We start from the raw sequence: 20,465 nt of genomic DNA on the forward strand, positions 1-20,465 counted from the left end.
TAAAACCTCGCAACTAACAGCACAAAGATCAGAGCAGGCACAGAAATAGAAATTGCAAGATTAGAAATCTCAAAGACCTGAAAAGTAGACAGAGGAGAAATAAATAGGTACTGAGGCAGAACCAAGGAGAATAAAAGAAATCAATGAAAAATACTTTCAAAAATAAGAATAAAAAATGTATAACTGTATTATTAATGTGCAGCTGAGGAAAATTAGTTCTGTAGAACTGGAGCATCACAGTTATCCAATGCAAAGTAGATTGGAAGAAGGGTGGTAAGTGTAAAAGCATTGTGAATTATAAATACCCACTGACACCTTTCACATTTAGTCCATTTTTTATTCCCACACTGGAGTAGGCAATATAAAGAGACCTAGCATTCCTACTATCAATCATTGTTGTTCTGAGCCTTCAAATAAATAACAAAAGAATCCCAACCCCTAATGAATGAAAAACACAAGACATTAGGCTTTTTTTTTTTTTTTTATAGTGACCAGGTTTCTAGCTTCATTCCCTCAGTAACCATATATATCTTCATATGTTTTCCAGCTCATTTCCATATTTCCAAGGCTTGCTAGGGTTTTCTGGCTGTTTTCTTCAGAAATCCCTAGCTACTCATACAGTATCTGTCCCTCCAGCAGAATCTCCTGGATAACAAGCAACTTTTACCGCACATGTAAAGAGAACAAATGAGAAATACCTATTTTCTTTTGGTCTTTCCTTAGATGGGTCAGGGTGTCAGTTCCAAGAATGCCAGAGAAAGGGTTTCACCATTGAATTTGCTCCAAAACATTAACTTTGCAAGAGATAAGCAACTGATTTCTATAAACACCTTGTAGGAAATCTGCCTTATCTTAATGAGCTTTTGGGGCAGAATTTCAACTCCTAAAACCAGGACACTTTTATAAGGCCGCACCCACACGTTATTCTCAATGGTATTCAATTACAGCTAGAAATACTATCCTGAGCTTTGATCTTTGATCTCCTTGCATATCAGCAGTACGTGGTATGAAACCATGAAGATAAAAACATGCTGTACTCTAATGAGATGCTAAAAAGATCCTGCAAGGCACGTCTGAAACAATGATACACCCATGTTTCACAGAGGCCTTCTGCAGATGACTTTCACACTAGAAGGACACCAAAAGCTGGAAGGATAAACGTGAATATTGCTATGTTCAACCCAAATGCCCATTTTAAGTTACATTCCATTGGCCTGAAAAAATAATAGTATCAGCCAATGTACCCTTGACTATCTCACTGAGATGGCTCTTACATCTATTCACTTAGTCCTGACTTTCTTTTTTCCCAGACACCATCTCACCATTGGTGGTAGGGCACTCTGAAGCAATTGGACAAGCTCTTTTTGTTTTTCTGCAGCTTAAATAATTCCAAATCCCCACATGAACTATCTCCATTTCTCCATAATCTAATTTCTTATTAAATTTTTAAGTATGTACTTAACTGAATTAAGCATCTTGAAATACATTTTTAACTAAAATACAGTGCACCTTTAAGGTAATATATTATTGTTATATCCTCTGTTAATATTTAATAAAATAAACCTTTTATTTCAGAAAAATTTTTAATATGTAATAGTATATTGTGTATTGGACTGATCCTGTTCCTCTGACGAAAGTGAGGTATATAAACAGTATACAACCTCAATATAGAGCCTTGCTGACACATCACACACAGACCACTTTCAGCCTTCACAAGGTTAAAGTTGATACTATTTCCCTACAGTTTCTTAAAAATAATTAACACTAGTTTGCTATGAGGATACAATTAAAGCTTAAACCTTAGCTGCCTAATTTCTGTGTTTGTCTCTTATTTCAGTCATATAATCATGATTAAAACAATTAGTTTCAATATGTTACCCAAGCTAACAGTCTACTCTTATCATTTAACTTTAGGTCTGTGGCTGTATATAAAAGATGTAATTTCAAGTAGCACTTGAATGTATATAATAACTTATAGTATATAATTTTTAAATAGTATTTGAAATTACATTAAAAATGCATTTAAAATTTAAAGCTACAGAGAGCCATCTACAGTATATAAGGTGAAAGAAGGATCTGTAAAACTTTGATGGAGAAGTGCCATATCAAGTTAAAAACATTTGGGAGTCTTCCAATATGGAAAAGACAAAGCTCTTACCGTTTCCTTTGGAATTTGTGACTGGCTTTGTTCTGCATTCTAAAGGAAGTAAAAAAAATAAATAAGAACACGACTACATATGACATATACTATCTATCAGCAAGGGGATAAACAAAGAGCTTTAATTCTGATGTGAAGTGGTAGTGAAAAAATGAAGGGTGTTTGTCACAACCCTGACTGAAAATTGTCTAAACAAGCACTAAAAGAGAGGTGAACAAAAATAACTCCAGTGATCTTGTGGTAGTGCACCTGACTTTATTTGGTTATGGGGGAGTTGATTATCTGGACAAGGAGAACCACGACTGCTTGCACCATTTTCTGGCTGGTGGAATGTTCTCATTCAGGGATGTTCTCCCCTGGCCTTTCCCTTGTGCTTTGAAGTTTTCAAAGAATGACCTCAGCAGTCCAGATGAACCCTTCCAAATATTTTAAATGAGTATCTATTTTTTAAAACATCCATTCTCATTTCATCAAGGGATTCCCCTTTTGAGCGTGTTTGGATGAACCAGAACTACAGTGCTGGATACCCCAGGACAGGAAGGTTCTTTCAGTTCACCAGAGATGGGACACTCCTGTACTCTCCATTCCCCACCTGTGTTTCAGGGCACGTAAGGCAGACACACATTATTGGAAAATGCACCCCCCAAACTATTCTGGAAACACACATAAGGAACTATGGCTCTTCCAAGCCCATAATAAAGTCCATTTGAACACTCAGGAGACACCTTGCTGCTGTCTGGCTGATCACTTTTGGGCCAACCAGCTATTTGTTTCCATTCAGCTGGGACACAATGAAATGCTAGGGTTTACTGGACATTTTTGCTTTAGGCTGTTTTGAAGGAGATTCAAATCATAAAGCACAAAAATGTAGTGGCTAAGCAGTAACACAAACATCCAGTTAGCTTCAACCCGAAGCCAACAACCAGTAAGGAAAAAATGAGGAAGGAGACAACTACCAGAAACATGTAAAGGACATACATGTACCAAGGGGCATATTAACTTGTCGGGTACTGGAGATTAACTCCGTCAGCTAGTCTCTGTTGATACTAAGAATATAGCTCTAAAACTAAATAACCCAAGCCAATCCTTCAGATGATTCCCATAGTCAGTAGCTGCTCTAAGAAAATGCTTCACAAGGTACGTGAGGTAATCACAGTGCTACAGGAGCTCTATTTAATCAGAGTAATCCTCACCCCTTTCATGAAGGGAGGGAGCAGAGAAGGAATATTTTTAAGAGATAATGTGCCTCTACCTCACATTAACTTGAACAAGCCCTAATAAGTTACCTAATCTGGCATTAGGTAACTGTGGAAGCAATAAGTGTGGTATTCTGGCGAAACATAATCATTCTTCCAGATCTCACTGGTTAGAAAAGCTGACTTCTGCCAATTTGATTTTATTCCCTGCTTCCACATTTTACTCACTTTAACCATGATCTGCTGCACTGGATAATCACATGCACATACTCCCCGACCTGATCACACAGGCTACAAAGATCCCATAATAACCTAAATGGGCTCAGTTTAACAATCATGTAAGTTTTAGCTACAACTACACATTCTTGTAGATCTCTTCCATACAATAATGGCAACATACATCAAAGACATTAAACTCCACAACTTTCCTAAGTGTATTATCTCCATTTTACTTAAAAAGAAACCCAAAGATACTTAACTTGTTTTCAAAAGTCATTCACTGAGCCATAACTCAAAACATAAAATCTAAACACCTCTTTTTTTGGGATTGATATCTGTATGAATGTTGGTAAATATAAAATAGTTTTAATATTGAGCACTCCTCAGCAAGCAACAGCAAGTCCTACCCTTTATGAAATAACAAATGATTTTATACATATGATTTCTGAGACACATCTCGTTCAGTAACTATTTAAAGCACACAAATGTAGAATATATGATAGAAATAGGGGAAGGATGCAAAGACAAATTGTTCCTAGGTGACCAAAGAAGGTTTGCATGTGAAAAACATCAACTGACATGACTTCAGATCATTCCCATCCCTATTTCATTTATTTTTTTTTTCATAAAGCTAGTAAAAGTCCATGAGAGGAGCTGGTGGAAAAGACTTCTTCTGTTTTTCCTTTTAGGGTTATTTCTTACTAGAGAATAAAGAACAGCCCTTATGATGAGTTTTAGTTCAACGCCTTCCCCAGCAATTCTGCTCCCGCTCTTTGACAGCAGCCAGCAGTGCATACCTAAAAATCCTTCATGTTAGAATGCAAACAAGTCCCTGTGTAACAGAGGATCATCACACACATGTACTGTCAGATCCTCAAAATATCATTTGTTCAGCTGGAGCTACAGAAAAACACACCAGTTCAGATCTGATCTCTGATTACAAAGCACAAAGCCCACCTACTACCTGACTCAGCCACGACTGCCTTCCCTATGCTGGTCTTTGCCAAAATATTTGAGGGAGTATTGCCTGAGCCGCAGCAGGGAAGCTACTGAGGTTGAACTCATTTCAAGGGGCTGATTTGCTGCTATTTTAAAACTACTTCAAGTATTGCTATTAAATCTCTGCGTTACTCACATTGCATCTTTGTATACAATTATTTAAACAAAAACTTGTGTCAAAATATGCATTAAAACTTCCTCCTTTTACCACAGAAATAATATACACAAAATTAAGACATTTTCTTATGTCTAAGTTTATTTAGAAAACTCAAAAAGCATTTTCATTCACCTTTATGTAAGATAGTAATACTGTGAAAATTACAGCATAGGAACTTATAAACAGATGGCTTTCAATGTTCCAGTGATAAGTAGGGCATAATAGGTTCTCAAATTATTTATTTCATTTTATGACAGCTTTCATTTCAGCACTTGAAGTCATGTTCCAAGAACTTTAAGGTAAAAGTGAGGTTCATTTGCAACCTCCCCTGCCACTTTGACTTCCTTGGTTTAATTATAGTTTTAAAAAGTAAAAGGATAATGTTAAATGTCTTGAAATGGTCAAACAAAAACCCATTCTCTTTGCATTCAAAATAACACAAATCCAATAGAAAAATGAAGCAACCAATTCATCATACTTATATTTGTCTATCTTCTCACAATAATGCAGCCAAATAAGTTATTTTTAGAGCTATATATAGCTACAATAATACAAATATTAAATAAGTTCAGCAGTTTAATTGAGTACAGAACAAAGTAAGACTGCTACAATTTACAGTCTACCTTTTCATAACAGAATTTATCTTGAATAATTATCAGAGAAATATCTGTATACACTATGCAAGTGGAGCAGGGACAGTATGAAACATCATTTTATTTCTATTTAATGTAAATTTCTCAGAAACATCTTCTGAATTGCCCTGCTAAATTAATAACTGCAGGGTTTCCATTCCACAGAGATTGCATTTATATTCAAAAAAGGCAACTATTTCTTATATCTTCGATTTTTGGATAGAAAAGTATTTACATATCCTGTTTTGGAATAATATTATATGCTCTAAAACATATTTTTGAGCAGGTAGTGGGAAAAATGGCAGGCTTTCAAACATAGATTTGTCCTTATGAAAGATATGAAATAATCTAATTGTCTGCATGCATCCAAATAAAGTCTATGCAATACCTTCTTCTATAAACATTTTCACTCAAAATAAAGCTCTCACTTATACAGTACCAAAAAATACTTAATTCCAATAGCAGATCTTGAAGAAAATATAAAACATGCATGTAAAATATTTTAAATAAAACAAAAAAGCTTTTTTTTCTTTTCCTTATATTCAGTGCTGGCCAGGCATGTTTACTAGCAGGTGACAAGATCAAATCATTTGCTCATACTCATCTAAATCTCTTAGCTGCTCTCTATTTTACGCACCAGTTCCCTTGGATGGAATGTTTCTTCCTGTCGAAAAATCAAAAGGCCAACAGTCCCTCCCATCTTGGTGCTTCGCAGCAAGGACACAACTTCTTCTTGAGTTTTGCCTGTTAAATCAACTCCATTTACCTGTGACACACAGAAAAAAAAAGAGTATTAAAAAACCCTCACTGGAGCAACCTGCTTGTTAGCTCACATTACAGCTTTCACTTAATAGAACTAATTAAATGGCCATCGCTCCCATACAAATACCAATAACAAGGCAGACAGCTATACTTCACTACTTTTCAGCAGCAACAGTATAGTCCAGCGTACTCTAAGGCCAACTAATCCCATCTACCACTATTTCTTACAAGAATTTCTGCATAATAATCTTTTGGGAAAATCAATTTATGATCCAAAACTGGTCCTGTTTCCACATGCCTTGGTGTTATACCTACCTTCCAAATATATCTTGCACAACAAATTGTGTCAACAGTAGAAAGTAATTTTTTCCCTGAATAACTTTGGGGTAGCTACTCTTTATCTTGCCTCTGTTCAGTGATCCAGTCCCTCAGCCTCCACATGCCACTTATCAGGACAGACAGGTATGGGATATACATGCAGAATTTCCCACTGTATGAGCTAACATCAGCACGGGAGAAGCCAGAGAAAGACCAAGTAATCTCAGGCTTGCCTGTTCAGAAACGTTTTGGAAATGAAGGCAAATCAACTAACGGTGCTAAGCAAGTGAGCATGGTGCTCAGGAGTCAGCAAACCATCTTTTTCCTTCCCCTCGTAAGAGATCATAGCTCACACTGTTGAGATGCCATAGCTGTCATCTTAAATGCTTCTCAGTCCCCTTCTACTCAAGTCATCTGGGTTACCTTGAATTACAGTAATTACAGAGGGCTATCCTCCAGCAACAATTCAAGCTGACTTGGCCAATTTTGCAGTAAAGTGAAGTTAGGGCACTGAGAGGCAGTTACAGGCTCAGCAGTACTTCCAGTGTCATTTGGCTTAGGGACAGCAATGAAGAGCTGTGGGTGGTAACATCTTATATCACTCCAGCTAGATTTGCAGAAAGATCTCTGCGGTGCACCTATCTAAGAGAAATTTTGTTCCCTTGAGGACATCCTTCCATCAGGAGGGAAGTGGCCTTGATTCTCTGTAGGACTGCCCTCCTCTTATATTCCTTTCAGTTAATTCACTAAACCTTTTCAGGGCATTGCCTTCCATACTTGGCAACATCTTTGATAATTTCTGGTCTGTCACTCCATGCTGATTTAATTTTACCTACTAGGTAACAATCGCTTTGCTTCGATTCGTTCCTAAGCAGCAATGAAAGACTATGACAGTATATTCACATAAGGACATGTAAACTCATGTTTTTATAGTATGTCTGGGTCCAGCTCTTTAAATGGTTATGTACTCTTACCTAAAAAATAAAGCCAAAAATAAAAAGAAAAAAGAACAAAACAAAACCAACAAACAAACAAACAAAAAAAACCAAAACAAAACAAAACAAAAAAAAAACACAAAAAAAAAAGGAAAAAGAAGGAAACCTTTTCCTATAACATAAAATATACAAGCCTTTGGAAGCAAAGTAGTGTGTGGGCACGTGCCAAAACACAGACAAACAATGCATAACATTTCCTTACCTCAATTAATCGGTCTCCAGCTTTTAGTCTCCCATCTTGAATAGCTGCACCTCTCGGAAGGATGTTTTTCACATAAATTGGAGCAGAGCCACCAATTGGGACATCTCTTGAAGTAATGCTAAATCCCAAGCCTTCTGTACCTGCACAAGGAATGTACACTGCTAGTTAAAATGCACATTTTGTATTACATATTATTTTTACTGAGTAGAATGTACGTATACCTCGCTGATGCAATCCATGAAAATACATGTAAGATGTAAGAATTACTGCATGGCAAAAAAAAGAAAACAAAATGCATCTATAAGGAGGCTATAAGTGAAGCACTGAGTCTGGGCACAGGTGGCTCAGCAGGCCCTCCCTGCAACTTGCTGTTCTGATGATTTCCAAGTCATTGCCATATTTTCGACTTTCTATTTCAGATGAGCTAAGTGACAAGGAATCAGAACAAAAGCATATCTGATATCCTATCACTGTCTTCCCCCTTGTCAATCTGGATCTCATCAATGATCCTTTCTTTCTCTTTTGCAGTACTTTCAACAGCGACAGTCAGCCAATGCTGCTGGCTATGGGACTTTGTCAGCTACTTATGGACACTGGCAGGTGACAGAACTGGAGCTCAGTGGTCTCATTTCTTCTGCTCTGAGGGACCTCAGTCTGTTTTCTTTCGATAGCTCCTCTGCCCCAGGGCTTCACCCCAGCTCTCGTTGGGTTCCACCCCACGGTCTGCTGTGCAGGCAGGGAGCGAACCAGGCTGCCACTTCTGCTGAGATGTCCTGCTGTACATCCAGGTGACTGACTACATTTGGCTAAAACAGACTGAAGCAAAACAGAGGCATTTAAGATGACCTGGAGAAATTCAGAGAGGGTGTCCAGTCAAGACAGCAAATGAGACTTGTATTTAAGAGAAATTATGTCCACAACTGATCAATGAAGGGTACCACCAGCTCTGGAATTCAAAAGCTGAGAGGGCAAACAGAAGTCTTTCCTACTATGCATAAAGCTCATTTCTGATCCTCTCTTTGATGCAATTTGTCCAGTGTTAGCAACAAACCCTGACACTATAGGTTGAAAACTGTCACTCCCTGCCTTCCCAACATTACACATCAAGTGTAATAGACACTTAATCTAGCATGACACCAGATGGCCATGCAGCAGAGAGCACCCCAACAGACTGGTAGCACCTACAACTTCCATTTCAAACATCTCAGGTGGTAACATATTTAAGAAGGGGAAAAAAACAACTGCACAACAGCAGCCAGAGAGAAGACTGAGAAAAAGAGCTCTGCAGGTCCCAAGATCAGTGCAGAAGGAGGGGGAGGAGGTAGTCCAGGTTCCAGAGCACAGATTTCCCTGAAGGCCAAGGTGAAGCCCATGGTCAAGCAGGTTGTCCCCCTGCAGACCACAGTGTAGCAGAAATCCACCTGCAGCCTGTGGAGGACCCCACACATCAGAGTAGAGGGATGCCCAAGGAGGGCTGTGACCTGTTAGAAGCCCAGCATGGAGGAGGCTCCTGGCAGGAATTGTGGCCCCATGGAGAGAAGCCCCCGCTGGAACAGGTTTGGTGGTGGGACCAGTGGGGGACCCATGCTGGAGGTCCCTGTTCCTGAAGGACTGCACCCCAGGGAAGGGCCCTACACTGGAACAGAAGAACTGCAGCCCGTGGGAAGGACCCATGTTGGAGATACTGGTGGAGGACTGTCTCCTGTGGGAAGGATCCCAGCCTGCAGCAGGGGAAGACTGTGAGGAGTTCTCCCTGTGAGGACAAAGGAGTGCCAATGTGTGATGAACTGACTGCAGACCCCATTCTCCATCCCCCTGTGCCTCTGGGGAGAGGAGGTAAAGAATTCATGCGAAGAAGTGAGGGGTAGAGGGAAGGTGTTTTAAAACTTTTATTTCTCACTACCCTACTGAGATTTGATTGGTAATAAATTCAATTAGTTTCCCCAAGTGAAGCCTGTTTTGCCTGTGACAGTTATTGTTGAGTGATCTTCCCTGTTCTTATCTTGACTCACAAGACTTTTACTATATTTTCCCTCCCTTGACAAGCTGAGGATGGTGAGTGATAGAGCTGCTTGGTAGGCACCTGGTGTCCATCCAGGGTCAACTCACCGTAGTGTTAAAGCCTGAATTAATTTCTGTCTTACTGTTCCTCATGCTCATTTGTTAAGTCTACTTTTTTGTTGATCAGGTTAATATTCACACATGAAAAGAAAACAGAATTCAAATACAGTCACAACTAGTCTACCTACAGGTTTCTGAAATCTGCACAATGATATTTGATTAAAATCTAGTACAGTACATTTTATTATCAAGATGTTAATCATGTTATGAAGTAAATTGACACAGGTGACAGGGCTGGGCGTAATACAACCTTTTAAAATCTTCATCTAGAACATAACTAAATATTCCTGTATACACAGTAAGGGCATGCAATTCTTATTGTTCAGGAAATTTGGATCAATTCCTCTAGGCTAACTGTCATGAGACAACTTCCCTTCCTTCTGCAGCATTTGAGATAGCTGACATTTGAATTTGAAAGTCTTCATCCACTTTCAGGCCAATATAAAATTTATCAGTGCTGTTACACAGAGAAGAAAAAAAAAGGGTATTAGATCTCATAACATCCATTTTTTACTTAGGAGACCTCACAATTTTAATGATGCTTCAAACATTCATAGAGTCCTTTAACTCCCAGCAACATAGAAAATGATCTGTATAAGGATTTTTTAAGGCACATCTCATATTTTTATGGAATTTATCTTTTCCTCATTATAAGGATCTGTGTTGAATATTGCACTTTGAGTACAGGTTTTGTCTGCTAAAATTTCTAAAGTAATATCTGAACAGGAACGCACTCCCAGGACAATATTTCATTATTAATAAGCTTAATCCCCATAGCCTGATTACAGCTTCATTACAGATGTCTGGTTCACACACTCCACTTCAAACCCCCATGGAAAAAACAGCAGTTGAAACGTTCACATTACAAATGCACACAGGATATAAATTTGGACTGTGGCATTTTCTGCTGTCAAATCTCCAGAAAGCCTTTACCAAAGCCTGCAGAATACCACAAATCCACACTGAGCCCAGACATTAGCAGAAGAAAATTCCAATTACTTGTTTCTGTGGAAAGAAGGGCCCTCAACTGGGCTGTGTTTTATTATGATGCTCTGTGCAGCTTTGCATGAGGCAGCTTTTGGGTGCTATTTTCCTTTTACCTTTTCTCTCATTCAATCTGCTATTCATGCACCATAGCTGCTCTTAGCTGTAGGATACAGCTTCATAAGCTCCTGTGCTTATTATATATAAATTAGATGTTCACAAGACTGGGAAATAAATGGATACATCCAACCGAGGCCAAAAATAAATACGACTTCTGCGACTGAATTGATTTTAATTTTTTTTTCTTTTTATACACACAACTGATTTAGTTATCTCTACTCCATGCATTTCCATTCTCCTGTTGATAGAAATGCATATAAGATCTTAATATCTTCCTGCTGCTAAAGCGTTTTCAGTTCTTAGGCTGTAAAACTGCATTATAATAATGAGGTAACTGTGCAAACACACTGTATGCTTCTCTGATATTTCTCATTTATAGTAGTAATACAGGAGAGACTGGACACACATACAGGCAGAACCACAACATGAGTAGAAAACAGAAGAAATTTCCATATTTTTGAAAACATGGGAGTCATCCTACACAAAACTTCATTTTGCAATGTTTAGGTTATTTCGGTTATGTTCACTTTAATTTCTTAAAGATTTTAAAAGGGTAGATTTTAGAAAGGGTAGAAAACATTTTCCTCCCTCCATAGCTGTCAACTCAACGATCAAATTACACCGAGTGATAATAACATTTAAAAATTACCCACTAATTTGTGTAATTCAAATTCTTAGGCTTCTTTGATAAATCAGCAGCTCTCTCGACAAGTTAGAGCTCCCCTTTTTTCTTGAATGTGATGCTGAACACGCCTTCTGAGGTCGCATTACCCTCAAGAGCTCAGCCAGCTCTGAGCTGAAGACAAAGTAGTTTTAGATTAATAGAAAGGGCAGTTACAATGGTAAAAGAACTATTTTGCACAAACAGAAGAGGGGCAGATTTGACGCTTCAGTTGGTGGAGAGTTGGAGGAAAAAAGTTCTGGTAGCAATTAAAACAGGGTAGAGGAGATCCTTTCATATAATTTAATTAAACGTATTTTCAAAATTAACATCATTTTATTTGGAAGCAGTCTGATCATAAACTGACAGGATGTCAAAAATTTTACTACAGGCTACTAGACTTTCTTACCTCCCAATGACAAAGTACTTAATTTCTCACTAATGCTGGGATTACCTTCTTCATTGTGGAAAGAGTGTGTCTGGCATAATGTTTCTGTTTTCCTAAGACTGTTCTGTACGAAAACTTGTGCATTCCTCACCCAGAACCAGCTGCAGGTCTAAATTCTCAGCAGCAAAACATGCTGCTAGATAGAAACACTGACAGGATACAACACAAAAAACCAAGCATCACCTCTGCACTGCCTGTAGTGTTTTCACATCCCTCTCAAAAGGATATTGTTTCAGAGACCAATAAGGAACAACTGAAGGACCTACACGTCAATGTCTTATGACACTTCCCTTACAATTGTCTTCCCCTTCAGGACTGCAAGCAGAGCTAGAAGTAAATCCTGCTCTTCCTTCTCTTCTAATTTAAGAAAATACAGATGATTTCTAAGGTAGTTCAATATGGATCTTTCTGAATTAAAAAAAATTTAAAAACCCTACACAAACAAGAGAGGCAAAAACATTTCACAGAGGCAGAGAACATTTCAGAACAACCTGAATATGGAAAATTCATGTCAGTGAACAGTCCTCTGATCTCATAATCCTGCTCACATCTACAACTAAAGGATTATTAAGGAAAAGTGTGGATTCTTCATGAAAGACAAAGAACACATTCTCCCTTTCCTAAAACAGTAAAGAAAGGTTGGTTGCATATATAAACAGTGTGTGACACAAAATCACAAAAGTTATAAAATAAAGCATCCTCACTTAATGAAAGTACTAGATTATAAATGGACTCAGAATAAGGAGAGAGAGAACATTACAATAAAACTAAGCAGAAGGGCCAAATGCCCTCTGACAATAATTGGAGAAGACACTGCCCTTCCAAGCATTTCAACTCCCTGCTTTTTCACAGGAGACTCTTTCTGGAGATTCGTGTACAGAGAAGAGACTACTAAAATAATTTTCCTAGTATTTTATGTTGCAAGAGCTGAACAGCAAACATGTTCTCCTTATTGTAAGGGGCTTCACTGAGCTAACCAAGACCATTTTACTGCTCCTAGTTTATGCCCCATATTTTCAGAATTTGTGCACATGTAGTCAGGCTAACTACACATGCAAATGACTGCTTAGAAGGCTGACTGCTCAGCTGTCTATAAAATTTCTGCAGCTACATGCACAATCAAGACTAATTGCATGCCCACTTGTATGTAGTTGAGTGATTTGGAACAAGTGTGGGTTTTTTTCCAAGCCAAGCTCAGACTTCTCAAGAAGATCTTTGATCAACCTAATAGAAACATTCTTTTCCCTTTTTGCTACTGCCTGCTAATAGTGATCAGAAGTGGTTTTAAAAAATGGAAAGATGAAACTTGATGCACTTTATGGTTCTTCAGTGACTAATAATACCCAAAATTATTTGCCTCACTTTTGAGTCTCATTTCCCAAGGTCATCGAGGTAATTTAGGAATCTGCATGCTTCACTTCTAAAGTGACAAACACCCTTACTGTATCTGAACAAGAATTCGAAGAGAACATATCACTTCAAAAGCAATTTTAAACAAAAATTTTAAATGTCAGTTCAAAGTCTGGCTCAAGAAACTGTGTGGGGAAAACAGGAGAGTATGATGAAAAATGCATGTAAATCTGTACACTTCAGATACATGATGCAGGATATCTTACAGACAAGTTCAGGGTCCTCTCTTGTATATTGTGCTATATGAACCCAAGTAAAACTAGTAATTGTCCATAGATGTGCCCTACTCCAGAGCAAACATGATGCAATTTTAAATTAGCTTCCTCCCAAACTAGCCATGGCATCTTATTTTTGTCTCTAATGACTTCTTGCAGAAAAGAATTTGGGCACAGCAGGGATGAATGTCACCATGTTATAGCACTCAATGCCCAGTCACCTGGTGGGACTTGCAGTGCTTCAGATTGTCTCTGTATGTAAGATGGAGCATTATTAACCACAAAAAGCCAGCAAGCCAAACAGGAACCCAATAAGAAATTGTGAAGAGCAAAGAGTCTTGTAATCCTGCTCAAATCTACAATTCAAGCATTTTTTTTTTTTGTTGCAGTGCTTAGAGGTGCCTTCTTTGTTTCAGGACTCACCATTTCCTAGAACACAGATGCTATGTCCTTTCTGTGATGAACTTGGTAATTGCTACAGCTTTCCTGCTGTAAGGTATCCTATAGCTCTGTCACTTCTTTCCCTAGAAGCTATACTGTTTTGCAAGAGAGAAATATTCTTTGGGCCAAAAAGGAAGAGATGATCACAATTCCCATGGTCAGTAGCTAAGTCACCCTCTGAAAGCAGGGAGACGTGGTCCTGATTCACTGAATACCTCAGATGAAAATTGAGTAAAATATTTGGTAGAATTAGGACAAACTGAAAAAATGTGAGCTCAGTTTTGATGTTTTACTTCAAGAATTAGATATTTAATTTATCTAGATAAATATGTAGTTATAGATAGAAATTATATGATGCAATAAGCATTGTACTAAGGCCAATCAGGTAAGATGAAGTTAATTTACAGATTGAGTCCTTCAGGTTTGTCTTAGTACAGCGGTGTCAAAACCATTATATATGAAATCTGAGAAACACAATGTCCAACGGAATGAAGTCTTTTAAATGCTTTAGTGAGTATCAGGCTAAATGCTGTGAGTTACTAAGTGCTCAAAGACTGAGCCTTAGACTCATTTGCTGCATAATTGCTTATTCATTATTTATAAGGGTGGACTCAATTCCTCTCAGTTGCAGTGGCTCAAAGCCTTGCAACCAAAGAAGAAAGACTCTGGGAGTGTCCTGGTGTATATGAGGTCAAAGTTTGTCCTAACACTCTGTTATATCCGTGTTATATCCGTGGTCTTATTTTCTTTATTCATCAGCTGCAAAGAACCATTTTTATTTATTTATACTTCCTGTGTATCAGTTTACACCAAAATATATATAAATACAGGCTCACTGTCATGTCTTGCACTATCTTAATTTGTGTGAACTATTAAGCTAGACTGTTATACAGCCTTAATGGCATTAGAATATCAGCAATAACCCCTACATCTATATGCTAAAAGTTCAGGCCCTGACCTTTAAGGCAAGATAAACAGATATCCATTTTCATTTAGAAAAGCCAACAAACATTCTGCATTGACTGAAACATATGACTGACCTTCTCTTCTGACTTTATTAAACAGCTAAATCCTATGAAAGTTCAGGTTATTTTAAAATGCCAAAACAGCAATAAATATTAAGAAATCATAATTACAGAAGCACATGCTGTAGGGTTATCTTAGCATGTCATCCTATATAATAAAGCTCATGCAATATAAAGAAACACAGCTGTAATAAAGAAGGTCTGTCTGTATTGAAAATGAATCAATTCTCATGTACTACCTGTGTAATCAGAATGTACAGGTTAAATCAAAAGTGAATTTAAATACATCTTGCATGCTTGTATGCCTTAATGCAGTTTTTAAAGTAATGATGGTGACTGGTGAAACAATTGCTGCCTGTCAGCTACAAACATGCACATTTGTTAAATATCTATAAAGCCTGTATTATTGCAACATCCTTCATTAGAGAGAATCATCAAGACAATCAACATCCCTACTGCATTCATATTTACAACAAACTACTTGGAGGCATCTCTAAGTGTTTTGCTGCATTGTTGCTCATGTACGTTCTCAAGAGTGGCCAAATGAAAGCTGAAATGGGAGGACATGCTTTTTTCTACACTGGATATTAACAAATGAAGGATGGATATGATAAAAAGACATCCTTCCTCATGCACATTTTTCTTTAATTTTGCTGTGCATAAACACAGTTTTTATCTCTGCCTGTAGTCTGAGCTAGGTGCCATTTCATCATAAGCAGTATTCTCAAATAAGCAAACTGTTAGGAAAAAATACGCACTTCAAACTTCTGAAATATATTCTAGAAATGGACTGCAAAGCTTTTACTCGTGTAAGAGCCATCAAACTTCTCTGGTATGAAGTAGATGTATATTAGAGATAATTTTTCATCAACATGCATCTCCTTTACTCCAAACCCATCTAATGTATTGGTGCCAGTAAGGATAAATTATGTTATAGCCCTTGGGGGAAGTATTTATGAAACAGTATCCTCTGCAAGATGACCAAAATACAACAACATATCACAGTTGAAAAATCCATAACACACCAAAATTATATTCTTGTATTTTATGAGCAGCTATAACACCATATTTGTTTCATGCAAAAATGTTGTGGTCCCATATTCTATATTCATTTTTGCTGCTTTTAAATTATATGAAAGGCTTATTTCTACTCCTGCTATGAATTCTTTAATTTGTTATCCGAGTAATATTTCTACAGGCTTCCACAGACACAAAAAAAAAAAAAAAAAAAAAAAAAAAAAAAGGTAAAAATCACTGTAGTGACTGAGAGTATATTCATAAGCACACTGATTCCTTACTCAACCAGTAACAATAAGTTTTTCCAAGAAGGCTGATCTGAGCTGATGGCCTAAAGAAATTCTTGAAGGAGCATCAACAACAGAAGCAAACTGTCAACTCAACCTTATGTCATCCAAGTTTGTAGAGCTTAAAATTCAGCAACCAGAAAGAAGCAATCTGGTGGTTCATGTGAAGTTCAAAGAAAGGAAAGCAGAACGATAATTTGACAAGTAGCCTGGTACCTGTAAAACTGTAAAATCTCTACCATTTGATGCATTGTCTTCAATAAAAACATTAATTAATAAATGTTATTAGCATTAGCACTTATAATATCTTAAGGGGAATATACTCTGAGTTCATGAAGAAAACTGTCATATTGGTAAACTTTTTGTTGTGTAATGTAAACCTTATTCTTACTGCTGGAGACCAAATTATATCTAACATTAAGCATGCTCATTTTAATATCATAAAGTTTACAGTATCTATAATCCTTCACAAAAATCATTTCCCAAGAGCTAAGAAATACTTCCATCTCAATATCTTTTTATTACGGTTCAAACTGTCTTAAAAGCATCTAGATGGTAAATGGTAACTACACAAAAATACCAACTATTCTCACATCATAAAAATTCCACAGATGTACCAACACATCTACTTGTGCACATATAACACTGATGTTGAGATAAGCACAAACCACTTTAAATAGTGTCTTATCCCCATTCAAATTACATTAGCATAAGGGCCAAGATAGGAAATATCACATTACATTTTAACCAAAGGTTTTCACATCTCAGTGGAATAAAGAAAAGATTTAACTGGAAATTAGAAAGTTCAATTTACCAACTGGATCAAAACCAGTTTTTAAAATGTAAAGGCAAAAAAGAGTTACTCAATTTAAAAAGTCGTGATAACTGCAAAGTACAGAATATGGGCCATTTTAGCTTAGTTGTTTATATTAAATAATTCACCACTCTGTGGGTCTTGGCCAACAGAATTTGAGGCACTTACTGCATTTCCTTATTATCTGAGAGACAGAAAACAATGTTAAAGCACTCCTCAAAATGGCCTTTTGGAAACACACTTCACACACTGAATGCAGGGTGGGACTCCTGGGCCTGCTATCAAGGAGGAAAGGTACTCAGTGCCTTGGCTTCCAAAATCAATCCATTGCACCCCCCGTGCTCTTATCAGCCATCCTGCCCAACACAATGGCACTGGGCACACCTGCATGCACTACACACACACACCTCACGCTACATGAGGAGTGCACTAGCGTCTTACCTTTTCTTAGCTGTATACTGAGCCTCTTCCCTATTTTTTTGGTGTTATACCCACTGTTTGCAGTGGAGGTGAGAACTTTCTGAGGTGATGGTACCAGGCCAGAGGGTGGTTTCCCTGATGAATTCACACTATGAGGTAGCTGCGAGTAGGAGTCTGTCTGATCGGACTGGTTACCCGCTCGAGACATTCTTTGTAACGTGTGAAGTCCAGAATTGTTAATACTTTTCCCATCAGCATACTGGGAATCGGGGCTGAACCGGCTGGAGTAGTACATGTTCTTCTCGCTTTGGGACAACTGTTCGTACTGCTCTTTATTTGCCGCAGGGACCACGTGGAACCAAATGAACGGCGTACGCATGGCTTGGCGAAACATATGCTGTGCTCTAGGTTTTAAAATGAACAGAAAATTAGCAAATTAGGACTGGCAGGCTACAAGGCATTATAAGCATAATTACTAATGTTAATTAAGCAACACGAGCTGACAGACACATTGCACTCAAGCATAAACCATAAAGCTTGAATCTGTTCACTAGTCTATTTGGTCTGCTTTTAGCTAAGGTTTATTGCTTGAGGGCAACACAACGGTTAAATATGCTTAACAACTAATGTAGCAAATAGTGAATTCAGAAAGGCGAAAATTTTAACCACAGTCTTGAAATGCAGACAGTTCTGTAGCAGGACTGCAGTGCCCTTTTGTTTTGAACTTTGCTAATTGCAATAATTGTGATAACAGTAATCACAGTGACAACAGAATTATTAGAATTAAAATTATACTTTGTAAAAAAACTATGTATTCCATAATTTGGTGATTATATGCAGTCTTGCAACTAGTCTAGTTTACACTCTAATTTTTTTAAGTCAGTAGTCTTTCAGAATACAACATAAAGAAATAGAAAAAAAAAGCTCAATCCTGTACAGAGAGACATTGGGCTCTAGGTCATGATCCAAAGTATACAAAGTCAACAAGTCTCTTCACAGACTTTACAGATTGTGATTCAGAACCATAGAACAATCAGAGACAAGCTGCTTTCAACCATATGGTACAGGGTTATGTTCCAATTCAGGTTAGAGTCAAAGAAATTAAAAACACATTTCAAATATACATTAAATACAAAATTATCAGAACAAATGATATTCCTTTGGTCCTCAACGTGTTATGGATTTCAGAACACTATTATCATCTTTGAAATTACTCATTTTGTGCATACCTCTTTTCTGTTTTTTTCTTTCGATTATCTGTGTGTGAACTACAACCTGATTTCATTCTTAAAAGTCTTTCATCTTTCTAATTCACCATTTCGGGATTCTACCAAGACCAGACAACAACGGAGCAAATATTTATCTCTCAGACTTCTCCAAGAAGTTTCGGCACATAGTACCTACAGTTCTCACGCACACAAAACCACACATATTTTTAAAATGTTAAAAATATGCTGTCCACTTATATTGAACAGGGTGCATTGCAAGTATAAGAGCAAAATTCATATGGGAATTTCAGGATAAACAGTTTACCACTGTAAGAAAAAAATCTATGATGTACAAAAACCAATCAAATGAGAATTGCATATACTCTAATGACAATAATTATCCTTAATTTTTTCAGTCTGACTAAATATAAACCACAAATGTCCCTTAGTGTATCTTTTCTTTATTAGAAAGGCAAGCTTAAAGATTTTTTTCTTACCTTCCTCAAATTACTGCAAGGTGCAGTGTTAAAGATCAAATAATGCAACGTAACGTGTAGTAAGAACACTTACTGTTCAAATCTCCTATTCCGAAGGTCTCCATCATTAATCCTGACAATACAATCATTCTCACGAAAAAGGTTTTCTTGTTCAGCTTTTCCACCCTTCTCCAATCGCTTCACCAGCAGCCCCAGGGTTCTGGAATATTAAGATTACAAATGATTACTGTTTGAATAATTTGCAACATAGAATATCCTACTGATTTAATGTTTTATCACAATCACTACAGAAGCTACATTTTAAACCATCTTTACCTTGAAGTAGGGTACCATAGTTTCAAATAACTTATAAGCATTACCTGAATTATTATCCCTTTTCCATAAAACAGAAAGCCTAAGTGAATCAAGCATGTCAAAAGTAAGAACCAACAGGCAGTGTGATGATAGCACGCCCGTTCTTGCATAAGGCCAAGATTTCTGAGCAGTAAGAGCTAAAAGAACCACCACACATCTGAGAGACAGCATTTTTTCTGTTAGTTAACTGAAGTTGAACAGGTTCAACTTAAAATATGAACTTCTGAATTAGCAGAGAATACCACAGCCATCACTACTCCTTCTGTGCAAGTGAAACGTGGGGTCATCTCACGTAATAAGCAGCCTATAATGAAGGAATGGATAGAGAATTCAGGAACTTCATGCAAACCAAATGCTTTTATTTTTAAATCTTACCTTTTTTTTTTATTAAACAGTAAAGAGAAAATTAAAACTTAAATGCCATTTTTTAATTCAGCACCTTAAAATAATTAACTGAATATAATTTCCATTTGATAGCTTCGGTGCAATGAGTTAGTCATGTCTGTCTAGTGCTTACCCACGGTGTCATCTTAAGGACATTCTTACAGAGAAAAGGTAAAAAATATTCAACTTGAAATTATAAAATTGATACTGATTTCAGAGGTACTGTCAGGATAGTATGAAAAGTCAGTGATGTTTTTATACCTGAACTCTAGGTTTGAAGAAGGACTCAATCTTCAGGATTATTCTTGCATGGACACTGCACTTGATTTTTTTTTAAAGAAGATCAGCTTTGCATTGAAATCCCACAGGATGTATCAGTGGGTCAAATTCACATCATTCAAGTCAACAGCATTACTTTTTC

The 20,465-nt window shown here is 37.3% G+C and overlaps 1 protein-coding gene across 13 annotated transcripts in view; it reads right to left on the reverse strand.

The window, feature by feature from the left end:
- The window catches only part of PARD3 (par-3 family cell polarity regulator), a 446,652-nt gene that overhangs the window by 186,366 nt on the left and 239,821 nt on the right, over positions 1–20,465 (reverse strand). For 9 of the 13 annotated variants that reach the window (XM_050332175.1, XM_050332161.1, XM_050332180.1 and 6 more), the window contains 5 exons: positions 19,380–19,505; positions 17,623–18,005; positions 7,639–7,778; positions 5,999–6,127; positions 2,159–2,197 (listed from right to left, as the gene is read on the reverse strand). In XM_050332175.1, coding sequence (XP_050188132.1) covers positions 2,159–2,197; positions 5,999–6,127; positions 7,639–7,778; positions 17,623–18,005; positions 19,380–19,505 — 817 coding nt within the window. The remainder of the gene's footprint in view (positions 1–2,158; positions 2,198–5,998; positions 6,128–7,638; positions 7,779–17,622; positions 18,006–19,379; positions 19,506–20,465) is intronic. The other 4 variants (XM_050332238.1, XM_050332169.1, XM_050332249.1 and 1 more) reach the window with 1 other exon arrangement.

Source organism: Myiozetetes cayanensis, unplaced genomic scaffold (assembly GCF_022539395.1).
Source record: "Myiozetetes cayanensis isolate MyiCay16 unplaced genomic scaffold, myiCay2020 scf1, whole genome shotgun sequence".
Taxonomy (NCBI): domain Eukaryota; kingdom Metazoa; phylum Chordata; class Aves; order Passeriformes; family Tyrannidae; genus Myiozetetes; species Myiozetetes cayanensis.